Source organism: Macaca fascicularis, chromosome 14, assembly GCF_037993035.2.
Source record: "Macaca fascicularis isolate 582-1 chromosome 14, T2T-MFA8v1.1".
Lineage (NCBI taxonomy): Eukaryota > Metazoa > Chordata > Mammalia > Primates > Cercopithecidae > Macaca > Macaca fascicularis.
The window spans coordinates 72,903,049-72,929,807 of NC_088388.1; the positions used below are offsets into that span (position 1 = coordinate 72,903,049).

The 26,759-nt window shown below is 42.4% G+C and overlaps 1 protein-coding gene across 11 annotated transcripts in view; it reads right to left on the reverse strand.

The window, feature by feature from the left end:
* C2CD3 (C2 domain containing 3 centriole elongation regulator) overlaps positions 1 to 26,759 on the reverse strand; it is a 155,172-nt gene that overhangs the window by 13,853 nt on the left and 114,560 nt on the right. For 5 of the 11 annotated variants that reach the window (XR_012423507.1, XM_074014743.1, XM_074014742.1 and 2 more), the window contains 6 exons: positions 21,622 to 21,827; positions 20,491 to 20,624; positions 14,362 to 14,526; positions 10,043 to 10,263; positions 5,694 to 6,621; positions 623 to 734 (listed from right to left, as the gene is read on the reverse strand). Coding sequence is in view for 6 of the 11 variants with exons in the window: in XM_074014743.1 (XP_073870844.1) it covers positions 623 to 734; positions 5,694 to 6,621; positions 10,043 to 10,263; positions 14,362 to 14,526; positions 20,491 to 20,624; positions 21,622 to 21,827 (1,766 nt within the window). In the remaining 5 variants the exon portion in view is untranslated. Of the gene's footprint in view, positions 1 to 622; positions 735 to 5,693; positions 6,952 to 10,042; positions 10,264 to 14,361; positions 14,527 to 20,490; positions 20,625 to 21,621; positions 21,828 to 25,026; positions 26,492 to 26,759 lie in introns of all 11 variants that reach the window. The other 6 variants (XR_012423506.1, XR_006692000.3, XR_012423504.1 and 3 more) reach the window with 6 other exon arrangements.

Sequence of the window (26,759 nt, forward strand, 5' to 3'; positions counted from 1 at the left end):
AAATTTGTCTGTCTTATTTACTATTATATGCTCAGTACCCAGCATGACACCTGATACAGAGGAGGTACTCAAAAGTAGTTATTATTATTGTTTATTTTCTTGCCACTTGCAAGAAAGGTCAGGTGCTGTGCCAAGGCAAAAAAGAGGAGATGTGGGATTTGTACCAGAGTTCCAACCACCTAACTCAGCTGAATGAATAGTTATGAGGTGTTTTGTAAATGGCAAATAGTTGTATGACTGATATTCTGCTCATTCAGATCTTACTGTTGCACTCCCGTAAGGTTACGTCTGTGCTCCCATCTACTTGCTTGGTGGGGACTCCCACAGCACTCAATACACATTTCTTAGCTGCCTCTTGCTTTCATGCTTCTGCACTGCTTTTTTCTTGCGCATGTCAGTGTTGGCCAACAATGCCCTGCTCTTACACATTTGCTCTTCCTCACTTTTCCTGAGCTCCCTGACTACTGCTGGGCCCACAGAATATGCTCAGTACAAGCTTGAGGAGTGACCCCTGCTGCAGCCTTTCCAGGAAGATGGCCTGGGGCAGCTCTGCCTTCTGTGCACTGTTCTGTGGAAGAGATGATGACTCTATAGGAGAAAGGTCAGTTGGCCATTCTCTTACCTGATCTGTTGTGGCTGCTGGTGGCAAAGTTGCTGAGAGTGACAGCATCCGCAGGGAAGCCTCCAACTGCTGGGGAGGCAAAAAGAAGTTGGGCACCACAATGGGCTCTGGGCTACGATGGCAGTTAAGGGACAAAAATACCTAGAAGTCCACCCCCCTTGCAGTGGAGGCCAGTATCTCCACTGACCATTCACTCTGCCCCCACTCATGTTTTTCCCTCAATTAATCTTGTCCATAAATTCTTTGCTCAGCTAGCTCCCTCTGACTGGAAGGCTTGCCCACTCCTAACACATACAAGTTCTTTATGGATCGGTTCAAACCTGCCTCCTCTAGGAAGCCTTCTCTTAATCTTAGCCCACTTCCTCACAACCTAGAGCAGTTTGCAACACATGAGAATGCTTAATTTTTCAGTCTGATACAATTATTTTCTTCAATCTTCCCTAAATTTCTCAATGGCAGAGACAGTTTCCTTCTGTTACCTCTACTTCCTGAAAGCCCCTCAGGAGGTTGGCAGGTAGTAGGTATTGACTGATTCTTGCCTAAGGGCCTGCTGGTTAGAAAAAGACCTATTAGCAGTCAGTCAGACAATGTGGGGATGGGCATGTGGCTCCAGGAGGCAGTGCCTTAGGCTGCATTTAGGTGCCCTGCACCAAAGGAGGGCCTGTTTGCCTGTGTTCTCTGCTCACATCCAGAAATGTGAGCTCTGCATCAGGGGCTGTCCATGACAGGACATGTCCTCACGTCAGGGACCAGTATAGCTGGTCCGATCTGGATGCGAGCCCTAGAAGGCAGGTACTGTATCGTATCTTGCACTTCTCCACCATATCTTCTTGAGGTACTCAGTGCTGTGTTGAGCATGTGGTGTTCCACATATTCTCATTATTTTTCGAATCAAATAACTGATTCAGTTTAGTTGAACTCTGAAGGGGGTAAAGAGGGAACTATTTTGATGTTCCAATTTTTTGTTTCTGTTTAATAAGCTAAGTGTGGTTCTCACTCCAATTTGCTTACCACCTTTTCTATTTTATCATCGTTCTTCTACACTAGACTCTACACTCCAAGAAGGCAGAGATGATCTTTTTCATAACCATATTCCTGTCACCTAGCATAGTACCTGGGAGACAGTAAGTACTCAATAAATACCTTGAGAATGAATGAAATGCATTGATTTCTTGCTTTGGTTCAAGTCCCTGATTTTTCCGTAGAGAGGTGGGGAGGAATGGAGATCCCAAAGGGAAAGACCTTTTGACCCCAGGCCTTCTGCAGAGGCCCAGGTGAGGTAGGGTCTATTTGCTGTTGCTGAAACTGCTGGGGCCTGCCTGCCAGCCAGCCGATGCTGTGGGGAAGAAGGAACTTTGCTGTGAGGTGGCAGGGCTGGCTCTGAAGCATGGAAGTCTCCTTCCCAGCCCACTGCCTCATGTGTGCTTTAGGGTCCTGTCCCAACAGCCACTTTCTCCCACCAACTTTATTTTATTACACGTTTTTTTGAAACAGGGTCTCACTTCCATCATTCAGGCTGGAGTGCAGTGGTGTGATCATGGCTCACTGCAGCCTTGACCTTCTGGGCTCAGGTAATTCTTCTACTTCAGCCTCCAGAGTAGCTGGGATTATAGGTGCATGCTACCACGCCTGGCTAATTTCTGTATTTTTAGTAGAGATGGAATTTCACCATGTTACCCAGGCTGGTCTTGAACTCCTGACCTCAAGTGATCCTCCCACCTTGGCCTCCCAAAGTGCTGGGATTACAGGCATGAACCACTATGTCTGGCCTCATGAACTTTTAAGTTCCTGTTCCTCAGTCATAAAAATGTTCAAGTTTCCCATTTAGGGGTAAAAAACCAAACAAACCCCTGACCTTGCATTGTCTTCTAGTTGCCACCCAGCAGTCTGTCACTTACTAGATGGATAACTTCAGGAAAGTTCATTTTTTGTGCCTCAATTTCTCCATTTTTAAATGTATTAGTACTTATTGTTTTGAGGGTTAAATGAATTTATAAATGTCAAGTGTTTAGAATGGTGCCTAGCATAGTGAGCACTTAATAAATGTCAGCTATTCTTATCTCCTCAGTTTATGTGAAAAAGTTGCCTGTTCTCACTGTCCTCACCATTTAGCTCCTTTGACTAATGAAGTTTGGCTTCCATTCTCACCAATGCAAGGTCCTCCTTAACACTAAAACCAGTGATACATGTCAGCCACATTCTCCTGGACCTACGTGCAGCATCAGTGTTGACCACCACGTCCTGAAACTCTGCAGCATCGGCTCCCATGGCACCTCTCTCTGCTGCTTCTCCCACCTCCCGACCAGCTCTCCTCACCTCCTTTGTGGGCATGCCCTGTCCTGCTTCTCCTTTGCACACTGAAGATGCTCAGAGTCTGCCTCTGTGTGTTTGGTTCCCCCTTCCCAGGCTATTCTTGCTGCCCTCATCGATTCCCAGAGATGCCTCCCTTTATGGCTGAGCTCAGCCCTCAACTCCAGGCCTGCATCTCCTCCTGGATGTCCTACAGGCACATGCCGCAAAGGGCAACCTGCATCATCTCCCAAACCCGTCTATGTGCTGTTTCCTATCCAGTAAATGGTATCACCTGCCTGGTAACTTGTGACAGAAACCTCTAATTATTATTTCCTTTGTCTCATCCCCTGCCCCTCTATCTAATCCTCTCAGATCTGTTCCCCTCCTTTTCATCATAAAGCAGTCTATACTTCAGGTCAGACTTTCTTCATCTCTTTTATTATTGCAAGTGTCCTACCTAGCCTCCTCGCTTCTAGTCTTCCCTTTCTTAACCTGCTCTCTGCAAGGCATTGGGTGACTTCTTTTCTCATATGTACATCTGACCATACCACACTCTTGCTTAACAGTGGACACTATCCATGTACCAGGTATCGTGCTAGGCATTTTACATGATTATTTTCATTTTCACAACAACCCAGTAAGTACTACTATCACCTCCATTTTCCAGATGAGGAAAGTGAAGTTTCTTTGCTTTAGAATAGAGTCCAAGTACCTCAGCCAGGCATAGAAGTCCTTTAAGATCCAGGCCCTGCCTCACCTTGCACCATCCCCTCATCCCTGGACTCTAGCCACAGTGAACTACTGCCCACAGGCAGCCTCCTTCACCCAGTGAGGCCTCTGCACATACAGTTTGTCCTGACTAGAACTTTTCCTTGTCTCTGTTGCACAATGCCTATTCATCTTTAAGGCCTGGCTCTCCTGTCTCTCTTACTGGGATGGCTCCAAGTAGAGTTAGGGCAGCTCCTTCCTCACGCTCCCTTGCGTTCTGTCCACGTCTCATCACAGTACTTGGCACAATAAACTGTCAGTATCTATCTATTTGACCATCTCCTATCTCATAATGGGAACTTCTCGAGGTAAGGTCTCATTCAAATCTGTCCTTGGCACCCAGCACAGGGCCTGGCATGATTTATTTTTGAAAGAATAGTCAGGAAGGCCTAAGTTAAAGCAGCGCTTAGGGTCTGGACACATATGGCAGCTCCTCCATCGGCCATATTCTGAGCACAATTAATACTGACTGCAAAGGCAGCAACATCAGGGTCCAGGATCCAGGATAGGCAAGGTCAGGGAGAACTGCACATGAGGAGGTCTATTTTCAATGCTCAGACTCCAGCCATTGCATGCTTTAATCCTTTCCTGAGCCCACTCCCCCACCCCTAGGTTTTTCTCTGATCTGCATCAAGAATCATACTGTGTGGTATGTACAAATGTTTCCACTCATCTGGTTTTCTCAACAATGTTGTGAAACTGTAATAGTTCAATCCAATCTATACTGACAAATCCCTTCTCTGGGTAGTGCTAGGTCCTGAGGATGCAGAAAAAGACAAGGTCCCTGACTTGGGGAGTTTATAGTTTGGTGGGTAAGGGATTTCCGCCTCCATTTTATAGGTGAAGAAACGGGCTCATAAAGATTAAACTATATGTCTATAATCACAAAAATCATTTTGTGGGTCTAGAAGGGTCAAAGTCAGGCTCCCTAACTTCTAGTAGAGGAAGATTTCTAGTCTAGTAAAGCAGCCTGCTTCACCTGCCAGCCACACAATATTCCCTGCTTGTTGGGATAGCAGGTGAGCTGATCTAATCAGTTGGTTAGGCCACAGGTGTGAAGGCTGTAGATGGTCCTAAGTGGTTTCCTTTCCCCATAACATGCCAGTCTGTGTTTAAAAGGAGGGAGTAGGGAATGTCAGGTGCCCCCTGTTCCCATCAACAGTACCTTACTGGGGCCTTGGGAAAGTCCATTTCCATGGTGCCTGTTTAGCTCCATCACTTGGTTTTTAAAAAAAATTTAATCTGGCAAGGCATGGTGGCTCAAATGCTCTACTTGCAGCATTTTGAGAGGCTGAGGCAGGAGGATTGCTTGAGGCCAGGAGTTTGAGACCAGCCTGGGTAACACAGCAAGACCCCAACTCTTAAAAAAAATTAGCTGGGTGTGATGGTGCATACCTAGTAGTTCTAGCTACTTGCAAGGCTGAGGTGGGAGGATCACCGGACCACAGGAATCTGAGGCTGCAGTGAGGTGTGATAATCCCACTGCACTCCAGCTTGGGTGACAGAACAAACTGTCTCTTAAAAAAGAAAAAGTAGGCAAGTCACGATAACTGAGCATCAGTTTCCTTATATATGCAAAATAGAGATGATACCTACCTAAAAGACTTGTGATGACTAAATGAAAAATGTGCATAAAGTGCTCAATGGCAGTGATCTACTTCCCTCTTTCTCTAGTCCCTCTGCTTCTCTTTCAATTGAGATAAATAGTCTCATTCCTTAGATGCTGAGCCTTGCCTTCAGGTGGTAAAATACCCAACAGATGAATTGGATAAATCAGGGTAAGCTAGGCTAATGTGCTACCAATGCCTAAACCCAGTTCAAGGCATTATGTTTCTGAGGGCTGGTGTTAATGGTAAAACTGTAGCACCTGTCATGCAGGTGGGGTCTTCTGAAGGAATGGTCTTCCCATGCCCCCCAGTGCATTCCATGAGGGTGGCCACTTGCTCACACTCACACTAGGCTAGCCTTAGCACCAGCATCCAAACCACTTGTGGGAAATGCCAAAGGATACAGTAGGAGGCTATGCTTTGTGGATGTCTCTGATCCAGTTGTCACTTGCCTCTGCCTGATGTCAGAGGAGTCGATGGGTGGTCCCTTATGTTTTTCCCTTCTGCTCTGGGAGGCTAGGTTTAGTGGCAACTTCTTGAAGCTATCAGCAGAGTCACTGAGCTCACTGGTAGCAGCTTCATTCTCGGCAGGGGCCTCTGACTTGGGCTCCTTGTTCTGATCTGCCTGTGGTGAACTCCATCCAACAAATGTCCTGCTCTGTTGGGCTCCTGAGAGTGTCGGGCATGGGATGGGCTGAGGGTTGGCTGAGGCAGATTTGCCACTAATCTTGGCCTTAGAGGCCTCACCCTCACAAGCAACAAGACTTTGGCTAGGAGAACCCTCCCTAGGCAGGTGGGAGTTGACAGCCCTTTCTGGGCTGGAAAGAAAGCTACTTTTGACCGTAAGCTCTTCTCTGTAGAAAGGCCCTGGAGAAGGACAAGAGGGGCCTTCCCTCTGTACCTCATCAGGCTGAGGGCTGATGACGTCACTTGTGTCTGATATGAAACTAGACCAAGGGCTAGTTTTGTCTGTCACCGTGGTGATCTCATTTAAGGTCCTGGGCTCAATGATGTCTTCTTCATAGTCTTCATCACTGTAGGCTGGGCCTGCCTCAGTGTCCTCACTGCTCTGCATCCTTGTAATGGGTACTGTATGCCTCAGGGACTCATGGAGCATTCTTCCTCCATTTGAAGTCTCTTCAAGAGGAGGGGGTGGTGGGGAATCTGTGCCCTTATCTGGAGCTTTTGCCAATGGCTCATCTGGCATTGTGCATTGTTCTTGCAGTGCCTCTGTGTCCCGAGCATCTGGGAGGGTGGTGGCCTTGTTGTTTCTACTCCTGGCTCGGTGAGAACTCAAAGCCGCTTGGGAATCCCTGGTGATAGTCTGCAGATCTGAACAGCAACACATATCACTCTCATTACAAGGTAGGGCCACAGACCCCTCAAATTTCCCACACTAGCCTCTAGCTTCAGAAGCACTCTGGCAATCAGACTTTGAACAAGCCATAAAGAAAATTAGTCCACCCAAGATTCAGTGAGACTATATTCAAGGCAGTACAATTTTTAGTACTTTATTCTAGTATCAGAGGACCAGAATCTAATCTATAGTTGTGGATACATCTGTGGAAATGCTTTCAGAGACTATCTGCTCATGCTCAGGAATCCTTAGGAGCTGGGAGTTCTGGTGGGCATGTTCACGCTTCCAGTTACTTCAGTAACTACCTATATTAAAAATCAAAATGAGAATCCACTTATTTACCTATTTGATGACAGTTATTAAAACTACCGATTTTACTTGGAAAATAAAAGCAAGGAAATATCTATCACCCACATGATAAGGCAGGGAAGATTTACAGAGAAAATAGAAGCAGCAGGGTATGTTGGAAAGAGCATAGGCTTTGGAGCCAGTCAATCCTGGGTTCAAATCTCCGTTGTCACTTGTTAACTTTGTGATCACAAGCAGACTATCCTCTCTGAGCCTGTTGATCTGTACAGTGTAATCAACACCATCCACTTCATAAGGTTACAGTAGAGAATACACGAAAGAAATGGGCATACATTGTGTGGTGAATATACAACCACTTAATAAATAGAAGCTACTAGTCATCTCAAATTATTTTTGGGATGAAATAGGAGTGAATAAATTAATAAACAGACCTAGTAAATGATACATGTTTGCAAGATAATTTGAGAGGAAGAAAATTAGGAACTGAAGGCAAATTTGATTCCTGGGGAATAGGGGTCACATCTCCCTCACAGCACCTAACACAGGGCTCATTCTACAGGAGGTGCTGGCTGTTTAATATTATACATTGATGATTTTCAGGCCTCAAAGGAATGGGTAGATATATGAAAATGGAACATTACTACCTGTAAATAGGAATAGGCACTGGGAAGCATGTTTAGTTGATCCTAATCCTTTGGCCTGAGCATGCTTTCTGTCTCAGAGCAGTCTTCTTGTTTTTTATAGACCTGCCCAGCCTTCAAGGCTTCAAGGCATGTTCTATTGGATCTCCTTCAGGAAGCCTTTGCAGATTCATGAGTTCAATAAGATTGCTATATGGCTTTGTTCTATAAGGAAGCACTTAACAATACGATGCTGTGTAATCGTATGTTTACCCCCTCAGACTGTGAGCTTCCTTATAAGCCTTCACTTGCACAGGAGTTTATGTTATGCTTTTAAACATACTATCTTGTTTAATTTTCAGCTAATCATATGAGATCAGTAATTACAAATAAGCAACTTGAGTTTCAGAGAATTTAAGTGGCTTGTCCAGAGCAGGGAGTAGTATGTAGCTACTCAGAATTTGGGACTCCAAGTCTTATCAGGAAGCTTCTCAGGGCATGAACCATATGTCTGAATCATGTTGTATCTCTAGGGCCCAGCCTAGCATATAGCTCTGGCTTAAAAAAAAACCCACTTGGTAACACTCTCTCAAGTTTCACTCATATCCATCTGTCTGATGGCTTTGTAAAAGAAGCGCACTGAGGCATAATGGAGGCAGGGGCAGGCTTTTGCTATGTTATTATTTTTTTTTTTTGAATTGTTTCCCCGATCTAATCATCTTTCTCTTTTTAAATTCATTCTCCTTGTGAAAACCAGTTCTCATTCAGTCGTCTGCTTGCTGAGAACTTCCCATTTCTTCCAGGATAAATATTAGGCCCCACAGCTTCAATTCTTCTTCTTCTTTTTTTTTTTTTGAGTCAGAGTATCATTCTGTTGCTTAGGCCAGGGTGCAGTGGAGCAATCTCGGCTCACTGCAACCTCTGTCCCCTGGGTTCAAGTGATTCTCGTGTCTCAGACTCCCAAGTAGCTGGGATTATAGATGCGCACCACCACGCACAGCTAATTTTTGTATTTTTAGTAGAGATGGGGTTTTGCCATGTTGGCCAGGCTGGTTTCGAACTCCTGACCTCAAGTGATCCACCCACTTCGGCCTCTCAAAGTGCTGGGATTACAGGTGTGAGCCACTGTGCCTGGCCACAATTCCCCTCTCTCTCCTCTTTTAATATGCCCCTTTATAAAGATTCCCCTATTTGTTTCCACCTCTACTCCAAACAAGCCTTCATCTGTTTTGCTGTCATACTTTCTTTGTGAGAGGATTTTTCTTTGGTTGACTATAGAATATAAGCTTGATGAAGGGAGATAATGCCTGTCACATCCACCACTGTATCCTGCTGGGACAAATAATAGAATAGTGCCTGGCACAGATGGTGCTCAATAAACACTTGACTGAAAATATCCAAGCAAGTGGAAGTCAAACACAGAGCATTTATCTGAGGCCATGGATACAAACAGGTTAGGTATCTGGAAGAAGAGGACAGAAAGAAGGTTTGTACTTAGTGTCAATCATGGTGTTTTTCTCTCCCTTTAGAGAAAGAAAATTGAAATTCTTCATCCCTGTAGAGAATCTATGCACTTTGCTCGAGCAAAATCAAGTGAGGTCTAAGGATGCTGACCTAGTTGATTTCCCAGTGTTCCCTGAAGTTTGCCTGATAAAGATTTCTAGGTCATGACCCTGGATCCTGATTCAGAAGGATGGAGTAGGACCCAGGAATCTCTATTTCACAGTAAGTGCCCCGGGTGATTCTTGTGCTCAGGCAGGTTGGCCAATACTTGCTCTAGAGCAGTCTCAGTCTTGTCCACACACTAGAACTACCTGGGGAGTTAGAAACAATACTGATGCCTGGGTTCCACCTCAGAGATTCTGTTGACCTACAGTACAGCCTGGGCACGGGGTTTTTTAAAAGTCCTTCAATAATTCCAATACACAGCTAAAGTGAGAACCACTGCTCCAAAGGGGTTTTTCAAAGGGTGGACTATGAACCCCTAACATCCAGAATCATCTAGGGTGCTTGTAAAAAGTGCAGACTTCTGGGCTCTGATAATTAGAATTTTAAATATGCTTGTTGTTTATTATTTTCTCAGAGAGTGGCACAAGTTCAAGAACTGCTATTGAGGAACCACTCATCTAATCTACCCCACTCTTTTCCTGGCTGGGGAACCTGAAGTCCAAGAAGGGAAAGGACATGTTCAGAGTCAGACTCTAAGTCTGTACCAGAAGCCCATCAAGGACCTGGATCAGTCCAATGCTCTTTCCATTGCCCCATGTTGTTGTGCCATATTATTATGTCCCTCCTTTTCAAAAGCAAGATGGTTTAAAAAAAACAAAAAAAAAAAAAAAAGGGAAGAGGGTGAAAACAACTGGTCTCTATTGGTCATAGGGGCTTGTCCAAAGGAAAACATTCAAATGCTTTTCGAATTAGCACCTAGTGACCATAACTTCTCAATAAGAAAGGATCTGAATCATACCCGTGATTAAGGAGCTGACTTGCAACACCAGGTTATTGGATTTTTCCAGGATACACTGGCTCCCAGGGTCTAGGCTGCTGGCACCTGGCTCAAGATGGTCCCTACAGCTCTCCTGGTGCTGTGAGATGGCCGTTTGAGTTTGAGGGCTGAGGGGTAGGAAAGGCTTGGTGAGCTTCTGGCTGAAGTACCTCTGGATTTGATCAAGCTCACTCAGATTCTTCCTATAAACAAAAGGGGGAGAAGAAGACAAAAGGGTAATTCATGGAGATTATGAACATCTTTTATGTCACCTGAACACTACTGCTTGAGCCAAAGCCTTAATACCTCTCACTTGCTCTATTAATATACTAAGGCCCTCTCTCTCCAATCCACCAACTCATCCTTCACTCCTCTGACTGCAATCCTGCTACTGGGGACAACTTTCTCCCCATTTTGTCTGTCTAATGCAATTCCTCATATGATGTCCAGCAAAAATGCCACTTCCTCAGAAAGGAACCATTCTTGACCATCATTCCAGTCCTTATTTCTCTTTACTTTGACAGAATAAAGCCCTACTCTGTGCTAACACTGTCCTTTGCTACCTCATAACCATTCCTAATCCTTCAGGCAAGCAACTTCTAAAAAGCCTTCCCTGACTCTCTTAATTAGTTTAGGGGCTCCTCTTCTGTGCTCCATAGTTCTTTCTGCACTCTTCCATCACATCACTCATTTATTTCACATCTACTTCCCCTGATATACAGTGAGCTCTGGGCTGATTCCTTCACGTCTACTGCACCCAGCATAGTGCTTGGCGCAAAACAAAAGAATGTTGAATGGATAAAAAGGACATAAATAAATGATTTTAAAAATCTGTTTAAAAGCCTTTAATAGGGCTGCATTCTTACCATTCTCCAATAAGAAACCTTCACTTGCACAGGATTTTATGTTTATGCTTTTAAACATAACATCTTGTTTAATTTTCAGCTAATCATATGAGATCAGTAATTATAAATAAGCAACTTGAGTTTCAGAGAATTTAAGTGGCTTGTCCAGAGCAGGGAGTAGTATGTAGCTACTCAGAATTTGGGACTCCAAGTCTTATGCTTTTTCCATATGAGATGGGCTCTGTTCCAGCTGGGTTCGTTCCTTCCTCATACTTCTGCTGATACTGGAACCTGAGTTCAAGTAACTCCCTGCTCTATTTCTATTCCATTCAACTTTTAAGGTTGCAGCTCACATTTCTTTTTTTCAAAGTCCATTATCCCAAATCGTTGGACCACCTGTCCCTTAAACACCCTCACACTCATCATTTCACACGTCAAACCTTTTCTTAGATTTTCCCTTAATTGTCTCATTACATGTTAGTTTGGTTTCCCTAAGTAGGCCGTGGGCATCTCGGAATAGAAGATGTATCTCAAATTTCTCTGCTTCCTTAGTACACTCAATGTGCCTGGTACAATCAACACAACATGGACACCAAATACCTGTGACATGAACTGAAAGTCTTTCTATCCTTTTGTTAGAAACAGTCTGCGTGTCTTAGAGGAAAATCCAAATGAGAGGACAAAGTTGATCCTTATTCTATCACTAGAGGCCAAGACTCAAGTCACAGTGGTGTGTACCAAATCACTTAGGTGTCTATATTGTGGTATATGCCACATGGATAAACATCTGCAGGAGGAACATGCAAATAAATGTAACTTGGTGAGGGGTAGCTTTGGGAAATATGCAAACCTACCGGTCTTGTTAGACCAGTGTAGAACCATGTAGAACCATGGCATATCAACCTACGAACACCAAGCTGTAATTTGCTCATCTGTGAAACACAGGTTTATTAATACTTGCTCTGAAGGCCTGAAATGATAGCTATGATTCAAATGCAGCACTGTTAAAGGGCTCTCTGAATCTAAGGAGGTAATGCAAATTGATCTTACCATGTTTCACGCCCATTTGGTAAAGAATCCCTCTAGATAGTAGTTCTGAAAGCCTAGTTCTAGGACCAGCTATGGCAGCATCACCTGAGCCTGTTAGAAATGCAGAGTCTCAAGCCTTATCCTAGACCTACTGAATCAGGAACTGTGTGGATAGGTCTTAACAATCAGTGCTGTAATAAGCCCTTCATGGGATTCTGATATACATTAAATTTTGAGAACTACTGTCCTAGCGCAGTGCTTTTCAAGCTGGCAATATTGTCCCCCAGGATACACTTGGCAATGTCTGGAGACATTTTGGGTTGTCACAAGTCAACCCAAAGAGAGGGGTGCTACTGTATGTAGCTGGTAGAGGCCAGGGATGCAGCTAAACATCATATAATGCACAGAACTGACCCTCAAAACAAAATATCTGGCCAGAATATCAACAGTGCCAAGGTTGAGAGAAACTACTCGAAGGTGAAGGAGTTTTTTTTTTCAAGTGGGTTCCAAATAGGTTATGTGATGACCCAATAAAATACAACCAAATTGTCAATAATTTCACTTAAATAGCCTACAATCTCTAGCATTTTACTAATCTGAAATAAGAATCTGAACATATTACTTCTTTGTAAAATAAGTTTGGGCAGTTTCCCATAATCTATAACAGAAGTCCCAGCCTCTGGGCTGTGGACCGGTACTGGTTTGTGGCCTATTAGGAACTGGGCTGCACAGCAGGAGGTGAGCGGGGGCAAGTGAGCGTTACCCCGGAGCTCTGCCTCCTGTCAGATCAGCAGCGGCATTAGATTCTCATAGGAGCACAAACCCTATTGTGAACTGCTCATGTGAGGGATCTAGGCTGTGCGCTCCTTATGAGCATCTAAATAATGACTGATGATGGGAGGTGCAAGAGTTTCATCTGGAAAGCATTCCCCACCCCCCAACCCCACCCTGCCCCATCTGTGGAAAAATGATCTTCCACAAAACCAGTGTCTGGTGCCAAAAAGGTTGGGGTCTGCTGGTCTATAGCACTATTGATCAATGTTTAACTTGTGTCATTAACCAAAAAGATTTTGTCGATGTTTCTTTTCTGAGTTTGCATTATAAAATAAAAGAATAGGTTTTTTTTTTCCCCCCAAATATAAAGTCTTTTGGACGGGCGCCATGGCTTACGCCTGTAATCCCAGCACTTTGGGATCACGAGGTCAGGAGTTTGAGACCAGCCTGGCCAACATAGTGAAACCCCATCTCTACTAAAAATACAAAAAATTAGCTGGGTGTGGTTATGGGGACCTGTAATCCCAGCTACTTGGGAGGCTGAGGCAGAAGAATCGCTTGAACCCAGGAGGCAGAGGCTGCAGTAAGCCAAGATTGCACCACTGCACTCCAGCATGGGTGACGGAGTGAGACCCCATCTCAAGAAAAACAAAAACAAAAACAAAAACAAAAACAAACACAAAAACAAAAAAAGCCGGGAGCCGCAGTGGCTCAGGCCTGTTGTCCTGGTGAATAAGGAGGTAAGCAAGGTCAGGTGTTGGAGCCCATTTAAGGCCCTTCATGATCTGACTCTTAAAAACCTCACCTTGCTTCTTGCATCTTATGCTCAGCTTTTTCCTACATGCACTGCTGGCATTTCCCCAAACTTGACTTGCCCCTGAGCCTTGACATAACTTCTTTCTGCACAAAATGTCCTTCAAAGACCACTTCAAATGTGACTTCTTTAAATCTTTCCAGGAACAATCCAGAATATTAGGCATTCCCCTAATAAAGTCTACTCTTGGCCAGGAAAACTGCAGCTCTTACTAACCTGCATTAAAATTATTTGGCAACATGGCTATCTCCTCCACTGAGATGGGCAGAGCAAGGATTGGAGGTCAAGTCTATCTGACTCTGAAGCCACGTCCTTTCCACTGTGCCACGCTTTTCATTAGACAAGCGAGGGGCTGATATAGCTGATCTATCATCGCCCTTTCAATTCTTACAGCGATTCTGACTCAAGTGCTAACTAAACTAAGAAAGGAACAGAAAAGAGTTAACAGGACAGAGGCTGGTCTGGAAGAAGTCAATGGTTGTGAGGATAAAGACTGTGGGCAGGACAAAGCTTTGTAAGTTCTAAAGAGAGTGGGAGGCTGTGTAGATGTGAGGGTGGTTATTATGAAGTTTTGGTGAATAACCTGAAGCTCCTGCATTTACAGCTGGATCAGTAACAGAGCCCCTGAAGGAATGAAAGGTCCCAAGCTGATACAGATTCATCTATGAGGAATCCCATGAGGCTCCAGGGTCCAACCTGATACTAACATGCAAAAGAGCACTCTACTAATGTTCCTAGGGCGGTGGCAGGTGATGGAAAAGCAGTAATGCACATTGCCATTTCTCATTCACCTTGTGCCCCACTATGGTTTCCTGCATCTTTTCTCCGCAGAGCCTCACCTGAGAGAAGTCAGAATGGAGGTTTGGGAGGACAAAGGTGATGTGGTCAGTTTGTCATCACATGGCAAGAGTGCTTCTCCCTGAAGATGCAGGGATTCATGAAACCGGCGAATGTTCTGCACATGTTCTTCATGGCGTGATGCTTGGTTTCTTGTGGTGCCACTTCTGCCACAAAAAAAAAAAAAAAAAAAAAGGGAGCAAAATAAATTCCCAGTCAATGAGAACACTGCTAGCGTGACAATAAACAAATCACTATCCTGAAATGGAACTGCAAATCTATCCCCACTATCACAGTTCCGGCCTTATCATCTCTTGCTTGGATTATAAATGTCTCCAAAATAATCTTGTCTTCAATCTTGCCTACCCCCTTTTATTCATTCTTCACAATAAACAGAGTGATTTTTCTAAAACATAAATCTGACTGGGGGCAGTGACTCAAGCCTGTAATCTCAGCACTTTGGGATGCCGAGGCAGGTGGTTCACTTAAGGCCAGAAATTTGAGACCAGCCTGGCCAATATGATGAAACCCTGTCCCTACTAAAAATACAAAAATTAGCTGGGTGTGGTGGCAGGTGCCTGTAATCCCAGCTATGCTATAGGCTGAGGCAGGAGAATCACTTGAACCTGGGAGGTGGAGGTTGCAGTGAGCTGAAATCATGCCACTGCACTCCAGCCTGGGCGACAGAGTGAGACTCTGTCTTTAAAAAAAAAAAAAAAAGCCTCCCAAAACCAAAAACCATAAATCTGAAGTAGTAATAACAAGAACAACAATAACAACAATATATTTGGCATCCTTATTATACGCCAAGCCCTGATGTAAGCATTCAACATATATTAGGCCATGTAATTACCATCATGCCTTTCTAGCTTTGGCTTTTCAACAAATCCCAAATTCCTGAGCATGATATTCAAGAACATGACTCCAAAAATCTTCTTTTTTTAATTCACAGCTTTATTGAGATATAATTCACATGCCACATAATTCACCTATTTGAAGTGTATTACTCAATGGTTTTTAGTATAAGAAGAGTTACATAAGTGTTACCACAATCAGTTTTAGAACATTTTTACCACTCACAAAACAACTTCATAACCATTAGAACTATTCCACATTTCCTGGTCCTAGGCAACTACTAATTTATTTTCTGCTTCAATAGGTTTGCCCATTCTGGATATTGCATATGAATGGAATCATATAATATGTGTTTTTTGGTGACTGGCTTCTTTCATTTAGCATAATGTTTTCAAGCTTCATCTATAGTACAGCATGTATCAGTCTTTCATTCCTTTTTGCAGCTGAATAAATATCTACTCCTCAGTTGATGGGCATGAGTTGCTTCTACTTTTTGGTTATTAGGAATAATGCTGCTATAAACGTAAGTGTACAAGTTTTTGTGTGGACATCTGTTTTCATTTCTTTTGGGTATATAACTAGAAGTAGAATTACTGGGTCATAAGGTTACTCCATGTTTAACCTTTTAAGGAACTGCCAGATTATTTTCCAATGCACCTGCAGCATTTTACTATCCCACCAGCAATTTATCTACCCCTTCCTAAGGCTTGAGAAATCTTTTTTTTTTTTTTTATTAATACAGTCACCCTAGTGGATATAAAGTGGCACCTTATTGTGGTTTTGATTTGCATCTTTTACTGTGATTATTGGCCATTTGTATATCTTTTTTGAAGAAATGTCTATTCAAATCCTTTGCCCATTTTAAACTGGTTATTTGCTTTTTATTATTGAGTTGTAAGAGTTCTTTATATATTCTAGATATTATTTTGAGACAGGGTCTCACTTTGTCTCCCACGTTGGAGTGCATGGCTCAATGCAGCCTTAACCTCCTGGGCTCAAGTGATCCTCCCACCTCAGCCTCCTAAGTTGCTTAGACTACAGATGTGCACCACCAAGTCCGACTAGTTTTTCAATTTTTTGTGGAGATGGGCTCTCACTATGTTGCCCATCTCTATAAAAAATAATAACATGGCCTTGACCTTCTGAGTTCAAGTGATCCTCCCACCTCAGCCTCCCCAAGTGCTGGGATTACAGGTGTGAGCCACTGCACCCAGTCCCCTTTATATGTTCTAGATATAAGATCTATAACTGGCCGGGCACGGTGGCTCACACGTGTAATCCTAGCACTTTGGGAGGCCAAGGTGGGTGGATCACAAGGTCAAGAGATCGAGACCATAGTGGCCAATATGGTGAAACCCCGTCTCTACTAAAAATACAAAAATTAGCCGGTGTGGTGGTGTGCCCCTGTAGTCCCAGCTACTCAGAAGGCTGAGGCAGGAGAATCACTTGAACCCGGGAGGTGGAGGTTGCAGTGGGCTGAGATCACGCCACTGCACTGCAGCCTGGTGACAGAGCAAGAGTCCGTCTCAAAAAAAAAAAAAAAAAAGAAATCTGTAACTTGCAAATATTTTCTCCCATTCTATGGCATGTCTTTTCACTTCCTTGATGGTGTCACTTGCAGTGTAAAAATTCCTAGTTTTAAGATTTTATTTATTTTTATAATATCAATTTGTATTTTAGATCCGTGGTATATGTGCAGGATGCTGAGGTTTGGGGTTCGAATGATCCCATCACCCAGGTACTAAGCATATTACCCAACAGTTAGTTTTTCAACTTTTGTCCTCCTCCCTTTCTCCTTCCTTTAGTAGTCCCTAGTTTCTTTTGTTGACATTTTTTATGTCCGTGAGTACCCAATGCTTAGCTGCCACTTATAAGGGAGAACATGTGGTTTTTGGTTTTCTGTTCTTGTGGTAATTTGCTTAGGATAATGGCCTCCAGTTGCATCCATGTTGCTGCAAAGAACGTGATTTTGTTCTTTTTTTTTTTTTTAATGGCTATAAGAGTTTTTAATTTTGATGAATCTAATTTTTTTCTTTTGTTGCTTGTGCTTTTGGTGTCATTTCCTAAGGAATCATTGTCTAATCCAAGCTCATGAAGATTTACTCCTCTGCTTCCTAGGAAGAGTTTTATAGTTTTAGTTTTTACATTTAGATATGTGACCTATTTGAAGTTAATTTTTGTGTATGGTATGAGGAAGGGGTCCAACTTCAATCACTTGAATGTGGATATCCAGTTGTTCCAGCACCATTTATAGAAAAGACTATTCTGTCCTCATTAAAGAGTTTTGGTATCCTTGTTGAAAATTAGTTTATCACAGACACCTGGGTCTATTTTGCGATTATCAATTCAATTCCACTGATTTATATTTCTATCCTCATTCCAGTACTGTTTTGCTTACAGTAGCATTGTAGTAAGCTTTGGAATCAGGGACTCTGTTCTTTTTCAAGGTTGTTTTGCCTATTTTGTGTGCCTTGAATTTCCATATTAATTTTAAGATCAGCTTGTCCATTTCCACAAAGCCAGCAGGAATTTTGATAGGGATTGGGTTGAATCTGTAGATGAATGTGGAGAATATTGCCATCATAACAATATTATCTCTTAATCCATAAATATGGGATGTCTTTCATTTCGTTTAGACCTTTTTCAATTTTTTTTTTTTTTGGCAGACAGGGTCTTACTCTGTTGCCTAGGCTGGAGTGCAGTGGCATGAACGTGGCTCACTGTAGCCTCGACCTCCTGGGCTCAAGCAATTGTCCTGCTTCAGTCTCCCGAGTAGCTGGGACTGCAGGCGTGCACCACTATGCCTGGCTAATTTTTTCGATTTTTTGTAGAGCTAGGGTTTCACTTTGTTGCCCAGGCTGGTCTCGAACTCCTGAGCTCAAGCAATCCTCTCACCTTGGCCTCCCAAAGTGCTGGAATTACAGGCACAAGAGACCACACCCAGCCTCAATTTCATTTTTGGTTATTCATTGTTGGTATATAGAAATAAAATTGATTTTGCTTATCACGTTTTAAAAGTTTCTGTTTCAATTTCTAATACAGTAAAAATTGATAGATATAACCCACATAAACAAACCTGTTTGGGTCATCACTAATTTTTAATAGTATGAAAGGGTTTTAAAGTGAAAATATTTGAGAACCACTGCTTTATAAATGTGTAACTGATATAAAATAAACTTTATGCATTTAAAGAATACAATTTGATGAATTTTAACACATGTATACATCCAAAGAAACCACTACCACGAGATAATGAATACATCTACCACCTCCAAAAGTTTCTTCTTGTCTTTTGCAATTCCTTCCTCCTTTCCTCCTTATCCACCCTGCCTTGTCCCTAGGCAACCACTGATTTGCTTTCTGTCAGTATAGGTTAGGATGCATTTTCTAGGATTTTATATAAATGGAATCACAAACAATGTACTTTTTATTTTTTTTAAGAGATGGGTTCTCGCTCTGTCACTCAGGCTGGAGTGCAGTGGTGCGATCATAGCTCACTGCACCCTTAAGTACCTGGGCTCAAGTGAGCCTCCTGTCTCAACCTCCTAAGTAGCTAGGACTACAGGCAGGCAAATTTTAAAATGTTTCTGTGGAGACGGGGTCTCACTATGTTGCCCAGGATCGTCTTAAACTCCTGGCCTCAAGCGATCCTCCCATCTCAGCTTCCTAAAGCATTGAGATTAAAGGCCTGAGTCACCATGGCTGGTCCAATGTACTCTTTTTCATCTAGCTTCTCTTCCTCAGCATAATTATTTTGATATTCATTTTGTTGTCTATCAATAATGCATTTCTTTTTATTTTTGAGTAGTATTAATATTTCATTGTATGGATATACCACAATTTGGTTATTTGTTCACCTCTTTGTTGATGGACACCTGAGTTGTTTACAATTTTTGGTTATTACAAATAAAGCACAAAGACAAGAAAGTTTGGAAACTGCTGTTCTAGGCATTTTGCATGTATTATTAGTAATAAAACCTCTCTCTTAAGGCTGCTGTGAAAACCCAGTGAGCTAATGTATATAAAGTCCATATGAAAGTGAGTTATTTCTATTCTCATTTACTCTTCATAACAGCCCTTGAGGTACTATATTATTTTCATCTAACAAATTAGAAAGCTAAAGCTCAGAAAACTAAAGTAATTAGCCTCAGGTCACATGTAGCTAGTAAGTGGTAAAGTCAGGATAGGATTCCAGATCTGTCTGACCTTACAGCCCACTTCACCACCCTGTCCCTTGAGCAGGGCAGGGTCAGGAAGAGCTGGATCTCTGGCAAGATGGTCAGAGAGGGAATTATAGCCTAGCCTTAAATGGCTATCTGTAAATAATATGACATTTTGATGTGGCCCTTCTGAAGTGGTAACAGGGACATCTTTATGTGGACAAAAGGCAAACCATTAAACTTTTAGCTTTTAAAATTACTAAAGAGTGGGCACTAGAGATACCCTCATCCTACCCATGTGTCCCACTGATTGGCTATGGTCAAAGTGACACTTATAAAAGATATAACAAAGGAATTATCTAAAATCTGGGATCTAGGAATTGACAGATACATAGCTCTCTTTGTACAGAGGACAGAGGAGCTCTTCACATCGTGATCAAGTAGAAAACTATGTAGCCCTGAACTGGGCCTTAGAGTGGTTACATGATATAAGTGTCTTCTTGGAATAATAGGGTCTGCTCAGGAACTGCTCTTGTAGGAAGGGCTGCTGTAGAGGAAGATTTCTTGCCCTTTCCCTGAGCTGAAGAGAAAGACATAGGAGAGACTCTGGTGTAGGCAGAGGAGGGTGCCAAATGGTACTAGGGCCTGCAAAGAGGTAGAAGGAAAAGTAGCAACCTTCCTCTTAGACCCTGCCCTTGTACAGGATGGAACATGCTGTAGCCCTGAGGCCATATGCATGTTCAAGCCTGGCTTAGTGAAAAGGATGGACCAGTTGCTTTTTGTAAAATAAACTGGCATGTAGTTTTAGGAGGGGAAAGAAGATGTATTCCTCACATAGCTGATGACTGACTTTAGGGATAAAGGTTAAAGACCTTGGAGGATAACAGAAACTTATCCCTTGTACTGAAGTGGCCCTTCTGAAAGCATACATATTCTAGCTCCTATCTCATAAAAACTTTGTTTTCATAGGATCTTGGGGTTTTTGGAGCTGTGATGAACAAAGCTCTTACCCTGTCTTGTTTTTTCCTCTAATAAAGGAAAGAGAGAAATGATAAGCCAGTTCACACACTTCCATTTTTTAACCCAATTTCTTCTCATCATCAAGAATTCACTCACCTCCCAGGAGAGGAGAAATCAAGCTCCTTTGAGGAGGCATGAGCAAGTTGGTCTAGGGTCTGCCTTGCCATGTGGCTGGAGAATGCAGCATACATATCAGAGGCAGGGAAGGAAAAGGGACTGTATATTGGGATCTGTAAACACAACAAGAAAAATGGTACACTTGTCACCATAAAACCATTTGTAACAAAGCAGTATGTAAATAAATTTGTAAAATTTATTGTGTGCATTTAATTTACTGAATACTTTGTGTTAAACACTGTGCTAAACAATTTACATACATTTTCTCATTTATAATCTTATGAGGCAAGTAGTATTATTATCCCCATTTTACAGACTATGCTATCAGATTACTTTTCAGTTGCTTTATCTATATTTATGCTCTTGTTCCTCCAGCTATTAATACACTGTAAATGCCTGGATGGATATTATTTTATACTTACCCTACATATGAGGATAATCTGGCTGTGAAATTTCTTGTCTTAGGACTACCAGGGTTGGGCTGAAGAAAGGACCTTCCTATATAGGAACCAATGAACTCTGTTTTCTTATGCATGCTTTCATTCAGTATTTATGGATGACCACTCTGTGCCAGACCCTGGGCCAGGCACGAGAGACAGAGAGATGAATAAAAAACATAGTCTTTGCCTTGATAGAGCTCTCGTATTTTTGATAGTCTGGGAAATTCTTCTTTCTCTTACAGTTAAACTCCTTGAAAGATTTGTCTATGCATACCATCATCAATTTCCCTCTTCGCATTCTTTCAATTATTTTTTTAATTGAAAGACTAATGATATCAGTGTAACAGAGTTGAAAAACAAGTCAACTTATATAGTTTCAGATTCTATATGACAATCTTGTTTTATTTGAAAACTGAGCTATAACTAATATATTATACAATTCATCCTTTTAAAAAGCTCAATTCACTGGTTTTCAGTGTATTCAAAGTTATGCAACCATCACAACTAATTCCAGAACATTTTCATCACCCCAAAAGGTCAGGAGGTTGTTACGAGACACAAATAGTATATAATGTATTCTATAAGCTGGAAAGGGCCAAACATAAGTAAAGAATGTTCTTATACGTCAGTACAATTCTTAATGGTTAGGGATGTGACTCTCCATACATACCAGTGATTTTGAGGTCTCTACTCCACGCCTTGCTTGCCTTTCTTCTTTGAAGTGTATCAAACTCTCCAAAGGGGAGACAGCAACTTTTATCTGCCCCTGGCACTCTCCACTGAAGTCCGTGATGTTGTACCAGCCACAGACAAACTGGAAACCAGAGAGAAGTGGGGAGAGGTCCACTGAGGCAAAGCCAATCACCCTCTCTTCATCTGTAGGGGAAAGAGAAAAGCTGGGCAATGTGGCTAGGTATGTCCTGCCACTGAGATTAGAGGCTGCACACAGAGAAGCTGATTCAGGGGATAGAGGAGTTCAGTGATCCCAAAGCCATCGGAGAAGACAGATAATGAAGTTGAGAGAGACTGGCAACCAAAGCCTGCCTTCCTGTTAGGAATTCCCTTTCTGTATGGTGGGAAAAAGCTGGCAGGCTTGCACTTCATTCTTTCTCTTTTTTTCAAAGAGATGGAGTCTCACTCTGATGTCCAGGTTGCAGTGCAGTAGCATGATCATAGTTCACTGCAGCCTCAAACTCCCAAACTCAAGCGATCCTCCTTCTTCAGCCTCCCAAATAGCTAGGACTATAGGCACACATCACCATGCCCAGCTAATTTTTAATTTAATTTTTTTGTTGAGACGCAGTCTCACTATGTTGCCCAGGTAGTCTTGAACCCCCAGCCTCAAGTGATCCTCCTGCACTGGCTTCCCAAAGTGTTGGAATTACACATGTGAGCCACCCCACCTAGCTGGTCCTCTTGATATAGGCAATTAGAAAATAACACTAAACTTAAGAACTTATTTTTCCTAGGCTATCATGTCTCAGTGATTTTTCTCAGGACAGTATGTCTTGCAATTATGGAATTATGAGAGATTTGCATTTTCCTATTTCTACTTCTCTGTATTTTCCAAATTTTCTACATATGTATTATATGTAATTAAGAGCAAAGTAATGCAAATTAAAAAGGAAAGACAAATAACTCCCTGGAGACCAGTTTAGGGTGCAAAATGAGCCTGGGCTCAGGCTCTTCTCTATATGGTAAGGGGGCTGCCCTTAATGACTGAGAAGATTCTCTTTTTATTGGACAAGCTACCATGCAATGACCTTCATTCTCATTTTCTTTGCTACTTATTCCTCATTTCTGACATGAAGTAGCTGGGGACAAACAGGCCTCTGTCACTACATGAATTTCTATTTTACACAGGCTCCATTCTGTACAGTGAAATCAAAGGCTGGATCTACCGAACACTGACACAACTATAGGTCCATAAATTGCTTAATAAATAGAGGAATGCAAATTTTCCAGAGGAGTAATCGTGAAGTTCCCACAGTTCCTTGGGCACATTCCTGATGATGCTAAATTCATCACATACTGCATAACATTTGTTTGGACAGCTTGCTGTCCTTTAGACTCGAACCTAGCTAAAAGATGAGAAAAGGTATTAACACTATGTTCCCTACGCTGTCCATACCTGGCATAACATCTTCCTGCATGAAAAACTTGATATTCACTGAAAACACAAGTAAACTGGCCAACCTAGAGCGGGACAAAGGAGCAGTGTGCCACAATAGCAAATCTAGGTATGGCTTTGACTGGAAAACACATTCCTCTAACTCCCTGAGCCTCAGCCACACACATAAAATGAGAAGTATTGAACCAGATTCAATATCCCCTTTGGTTGAGCAGGTGGCTCATGCCTGTAACCCCAGCACTTTGGGAGGTTGAGGAGGGAGGGCGGCTTAAGGTCAAGAGTTCGAGACCAGTCTGGGCAACATTGCATGACCCTATCTCTAAAAAAAAAAAATTGTGGGGTATAGTGGTGCATGCCGGTAGTCCCAGCTACTTAGGAAGCTGAGGTGGGAGGACCTTGGGCTCAGGAGTTCACAGCTGCAGTGAGCATAATCCTACCATTGTACTCCACCCTGGGAAACAAAGTGATCCTGTCTCAAAAAAGAAAAAAAAAAGATCCCCTTCAACTTGGAAAATTTTTGATTCTATAAACACTTGAAGCTGTATTCCCCAGAGTGGGGTTCAAGTAATTCTTACCCACTGGGGATGAAGTATGATGGAGGGTTCTGCCTAAAATGAAGGTAGTACATCTTAAACATACTTGAGGAGTGCTTTGGCTAAGCAGATCATGGAGAAAAGGAATGGCTTGGAAGAGTTAAATTTAACATCGGATTAACAGGACAATCTGCCATTCTCCATTTGCAGTTAATGTTCTAGTCATTGAGAACTTCCCTCAACTCTTTCTTGACTTGAGGCTTTGTATTTGTTTTCCCCTCTAACTACAGTAAGTCCTGACCCTTCATTCCTCAGCTCAGGTGTGCTCCAGGAAGCCTCCTCTGACATCCTAAGTCTGGGTAAGACGTCTCCTATCAGAGTACCCTATATTTGCCTAATCATACTATACTGTACTTTTTATGTCCCACACTGACTGTGAGCTCTGTGAGGACAAGGGACCATGCCTGTTTTATTTTTATCTTTGTATCCCTAGTACTTAGCATGGTGCCTGACAGAATAGAAGCTCTGCTGAACACAGCTTGGTTGGATTTCAGTATTTTCTATACTAGATTTGTTGAGTTTGTGTGGAAACAATAGAATTAACCCATTCATGCTGGAGTTTGCACATTTTTTTATAAAAAATCAGACCTTGGTAATGACCTCGAGCAGTAGGATATAAATAACTCCCACAAGCTTAGCATTCCTATAATGGAACACTAGGCATAAATAGGTTAAGGGGAGAGAGACATCTACATACACTGAGTGGTGGTCAGTGTTGTCTAGGCATTTTCCTCACTTTCATTTATGACCAGATCTTACTGAGACCCTCTTGAAGTCCTGGAAGATAGGGAATGTATTTTATTCTCTATACTCCAATAGTCCTAGCATAGTACCTGACACATAGTAGACATAATAATAAAAATAGCTCCATTTATTAAGCAACAATTATGTGCCAAGTACTTTACATATATTATCTCAAATCCTCACAAATCCTGCAAGGCCAATACTATTATTCTAACTTTATAAATAAGAAAGATAACAGGAAAGAGGTAAAGTGATTTAATTCAGGCCACAGAGTTATTATAGTAAATAGCAGAGCCAAGATTTGAACCCAGGTCTGCATAAGACCAAAGTTTATTCTCTTTTTCCTGCTAAAATAAGTGCTGAATTGTGAACCCTGGTTTGCTTGAGAATCTCTGTGGTACTTTAGAGAGAAGAGAGAAAAAGCCTAGAAAGGAGGGTGGAGCTCAGCTAAATAGAGCAAGAATTCCTTGTGTTGATTCAGAGAAAAGTGAGTTATGATCAGCTCTTGCTGTATTTACGAGGTTGGGTAGCAGTGGAGGAACTAAGTGAATCCAAAGCAGCAACATAGAACTCATCATCAAAACAAGGGACTCACAGCAGCACTCACCAACAGGAGCACAGGCGGAGAGAAAGGTCAGTAAATTCCCTTTACGTTCTGATTTCTCTCGGGTCTTTATTAGGGTTTGAGGTTAGCTCCAAAAATCACCACTGGCAAACAAAAAACTGTGACTCTGTAGGCTGTGTAGGCGACTCAAAACAAATGAAGATTTGGAAATCAGGGCCTAGCTGGAATCCTAAAGGAGCTACACTTAGAGGAGAGATTTAGTGAGACAAAATTTTCTAAGCTGTGAGATGGTTAGACGTCCGCACTACCTCAATTTTCCAAGTTTTCCAATCTTACTAGCATGGTAAGGACAAACAGTGAAGGCTGTACAACCAGTAAGAACTGGGTTCAAATATTGGCTCCACCAATTCATAGTGACATGCCCTTAGTCAAGCCACTAAACTTCCTTGGCCTTCAGCTTTTACAGCTATAAAATTAGACTAATTTTATTTTTACCATCAAGAATCAGAGATGTTTGTAAAGTTCTTAGCACATTACTGCTCGTTAATAAAAACAACAAAAACTGATATGGTATTTACTAAGTGTCAGGCTTAATTCTCCAAAAACCCTATGATAATAATACTACCTATGAAGTAGCCTCAATTTTACAGATATGGAAATAGGCACAGAGAAGTCATTTACCCAAGGTCACACTGCTACAGTAAGGGGCAGAACTGGCATTTGAATCTGAAGAACCTGGCTTCAGAGTCAAGGCTCTTAATGTTGCTGTGTTATGCCTCTTAATAAAACTGGGTCGAAAGACCATAATATCAGCACATCCCTCTTGGGAAGGTTCTTAAAAATAAGAAAAAATATGTGGTTAGACTCTTGTCTTGTGTACTACCTGATAATGCAAGGGTCTTGGTTAATAAGCCAGAGTCAACAGAAGGCTTAACATCATCATACAAAAGTGGGGAGAAACCACTTGTATGTGGCAGGCTGTACATTATGATGGTTGACAGATACAACAGGAAAGACTCAAACATACTTGGATTTCTTCACTAACCAGGTAGTCAAACAAAATTATATAATTTTTAAGTACTTGAATTCTGTAGGAGAATAGGCCAGGTATGGTGGCTCACGCCTGTGGTCTCAGCACTTTGGGAGGCTGAGGCAGGAAGACTGCTTGAGCCCAGGAGTTAGAGATCAGCCTGGCAACACAGTGAGACCTTGTCTGTACAAAAAATAATTAGCGGCTGGGTGTGGTGGCTCACGCCTGTAATCCCAGCACCTTGGGAGGCCAAGGCGGGTGGATCACGAGGTCAGGAGATTGAGACCATCCTGGCTAACACACTGAAACCCCATCTCTACCAAAAATATAAAAATTAGCGGGGCATGGTGGCGGGCGCCTGTAGTCCCAGCTACTCAGCGGGCTGAGGCAGAAGGGTGTGAACCTGGAAGGCGGAGCTTGTAGTGAGCAGAGATCGCGGCACTGCACTCCAGCTTGGGCGACAGAACAAGACTCCATCTCAAAAAAAAAAAAAAAAAACAAAATTAGCTAGGCATGGTGGTGCGCGCTTTGTGGTCCCTGCTACTCAGGAGACTGAGATGATCACGCCACTGCACTCCAGCCCAGGTGACAGAGCAAGATCTTGCTAAAAAAAAAAAAAAAAAAATCCTGTTGACAATTCACTTTTTTTTTTTTTTTTTACAGGAGAATAATGTGGCCTTCTGGGGGATTACCCTCTACCACATATCTGCATTCCCAGCACCATCGGGAGTGCTTCACTTCGTTT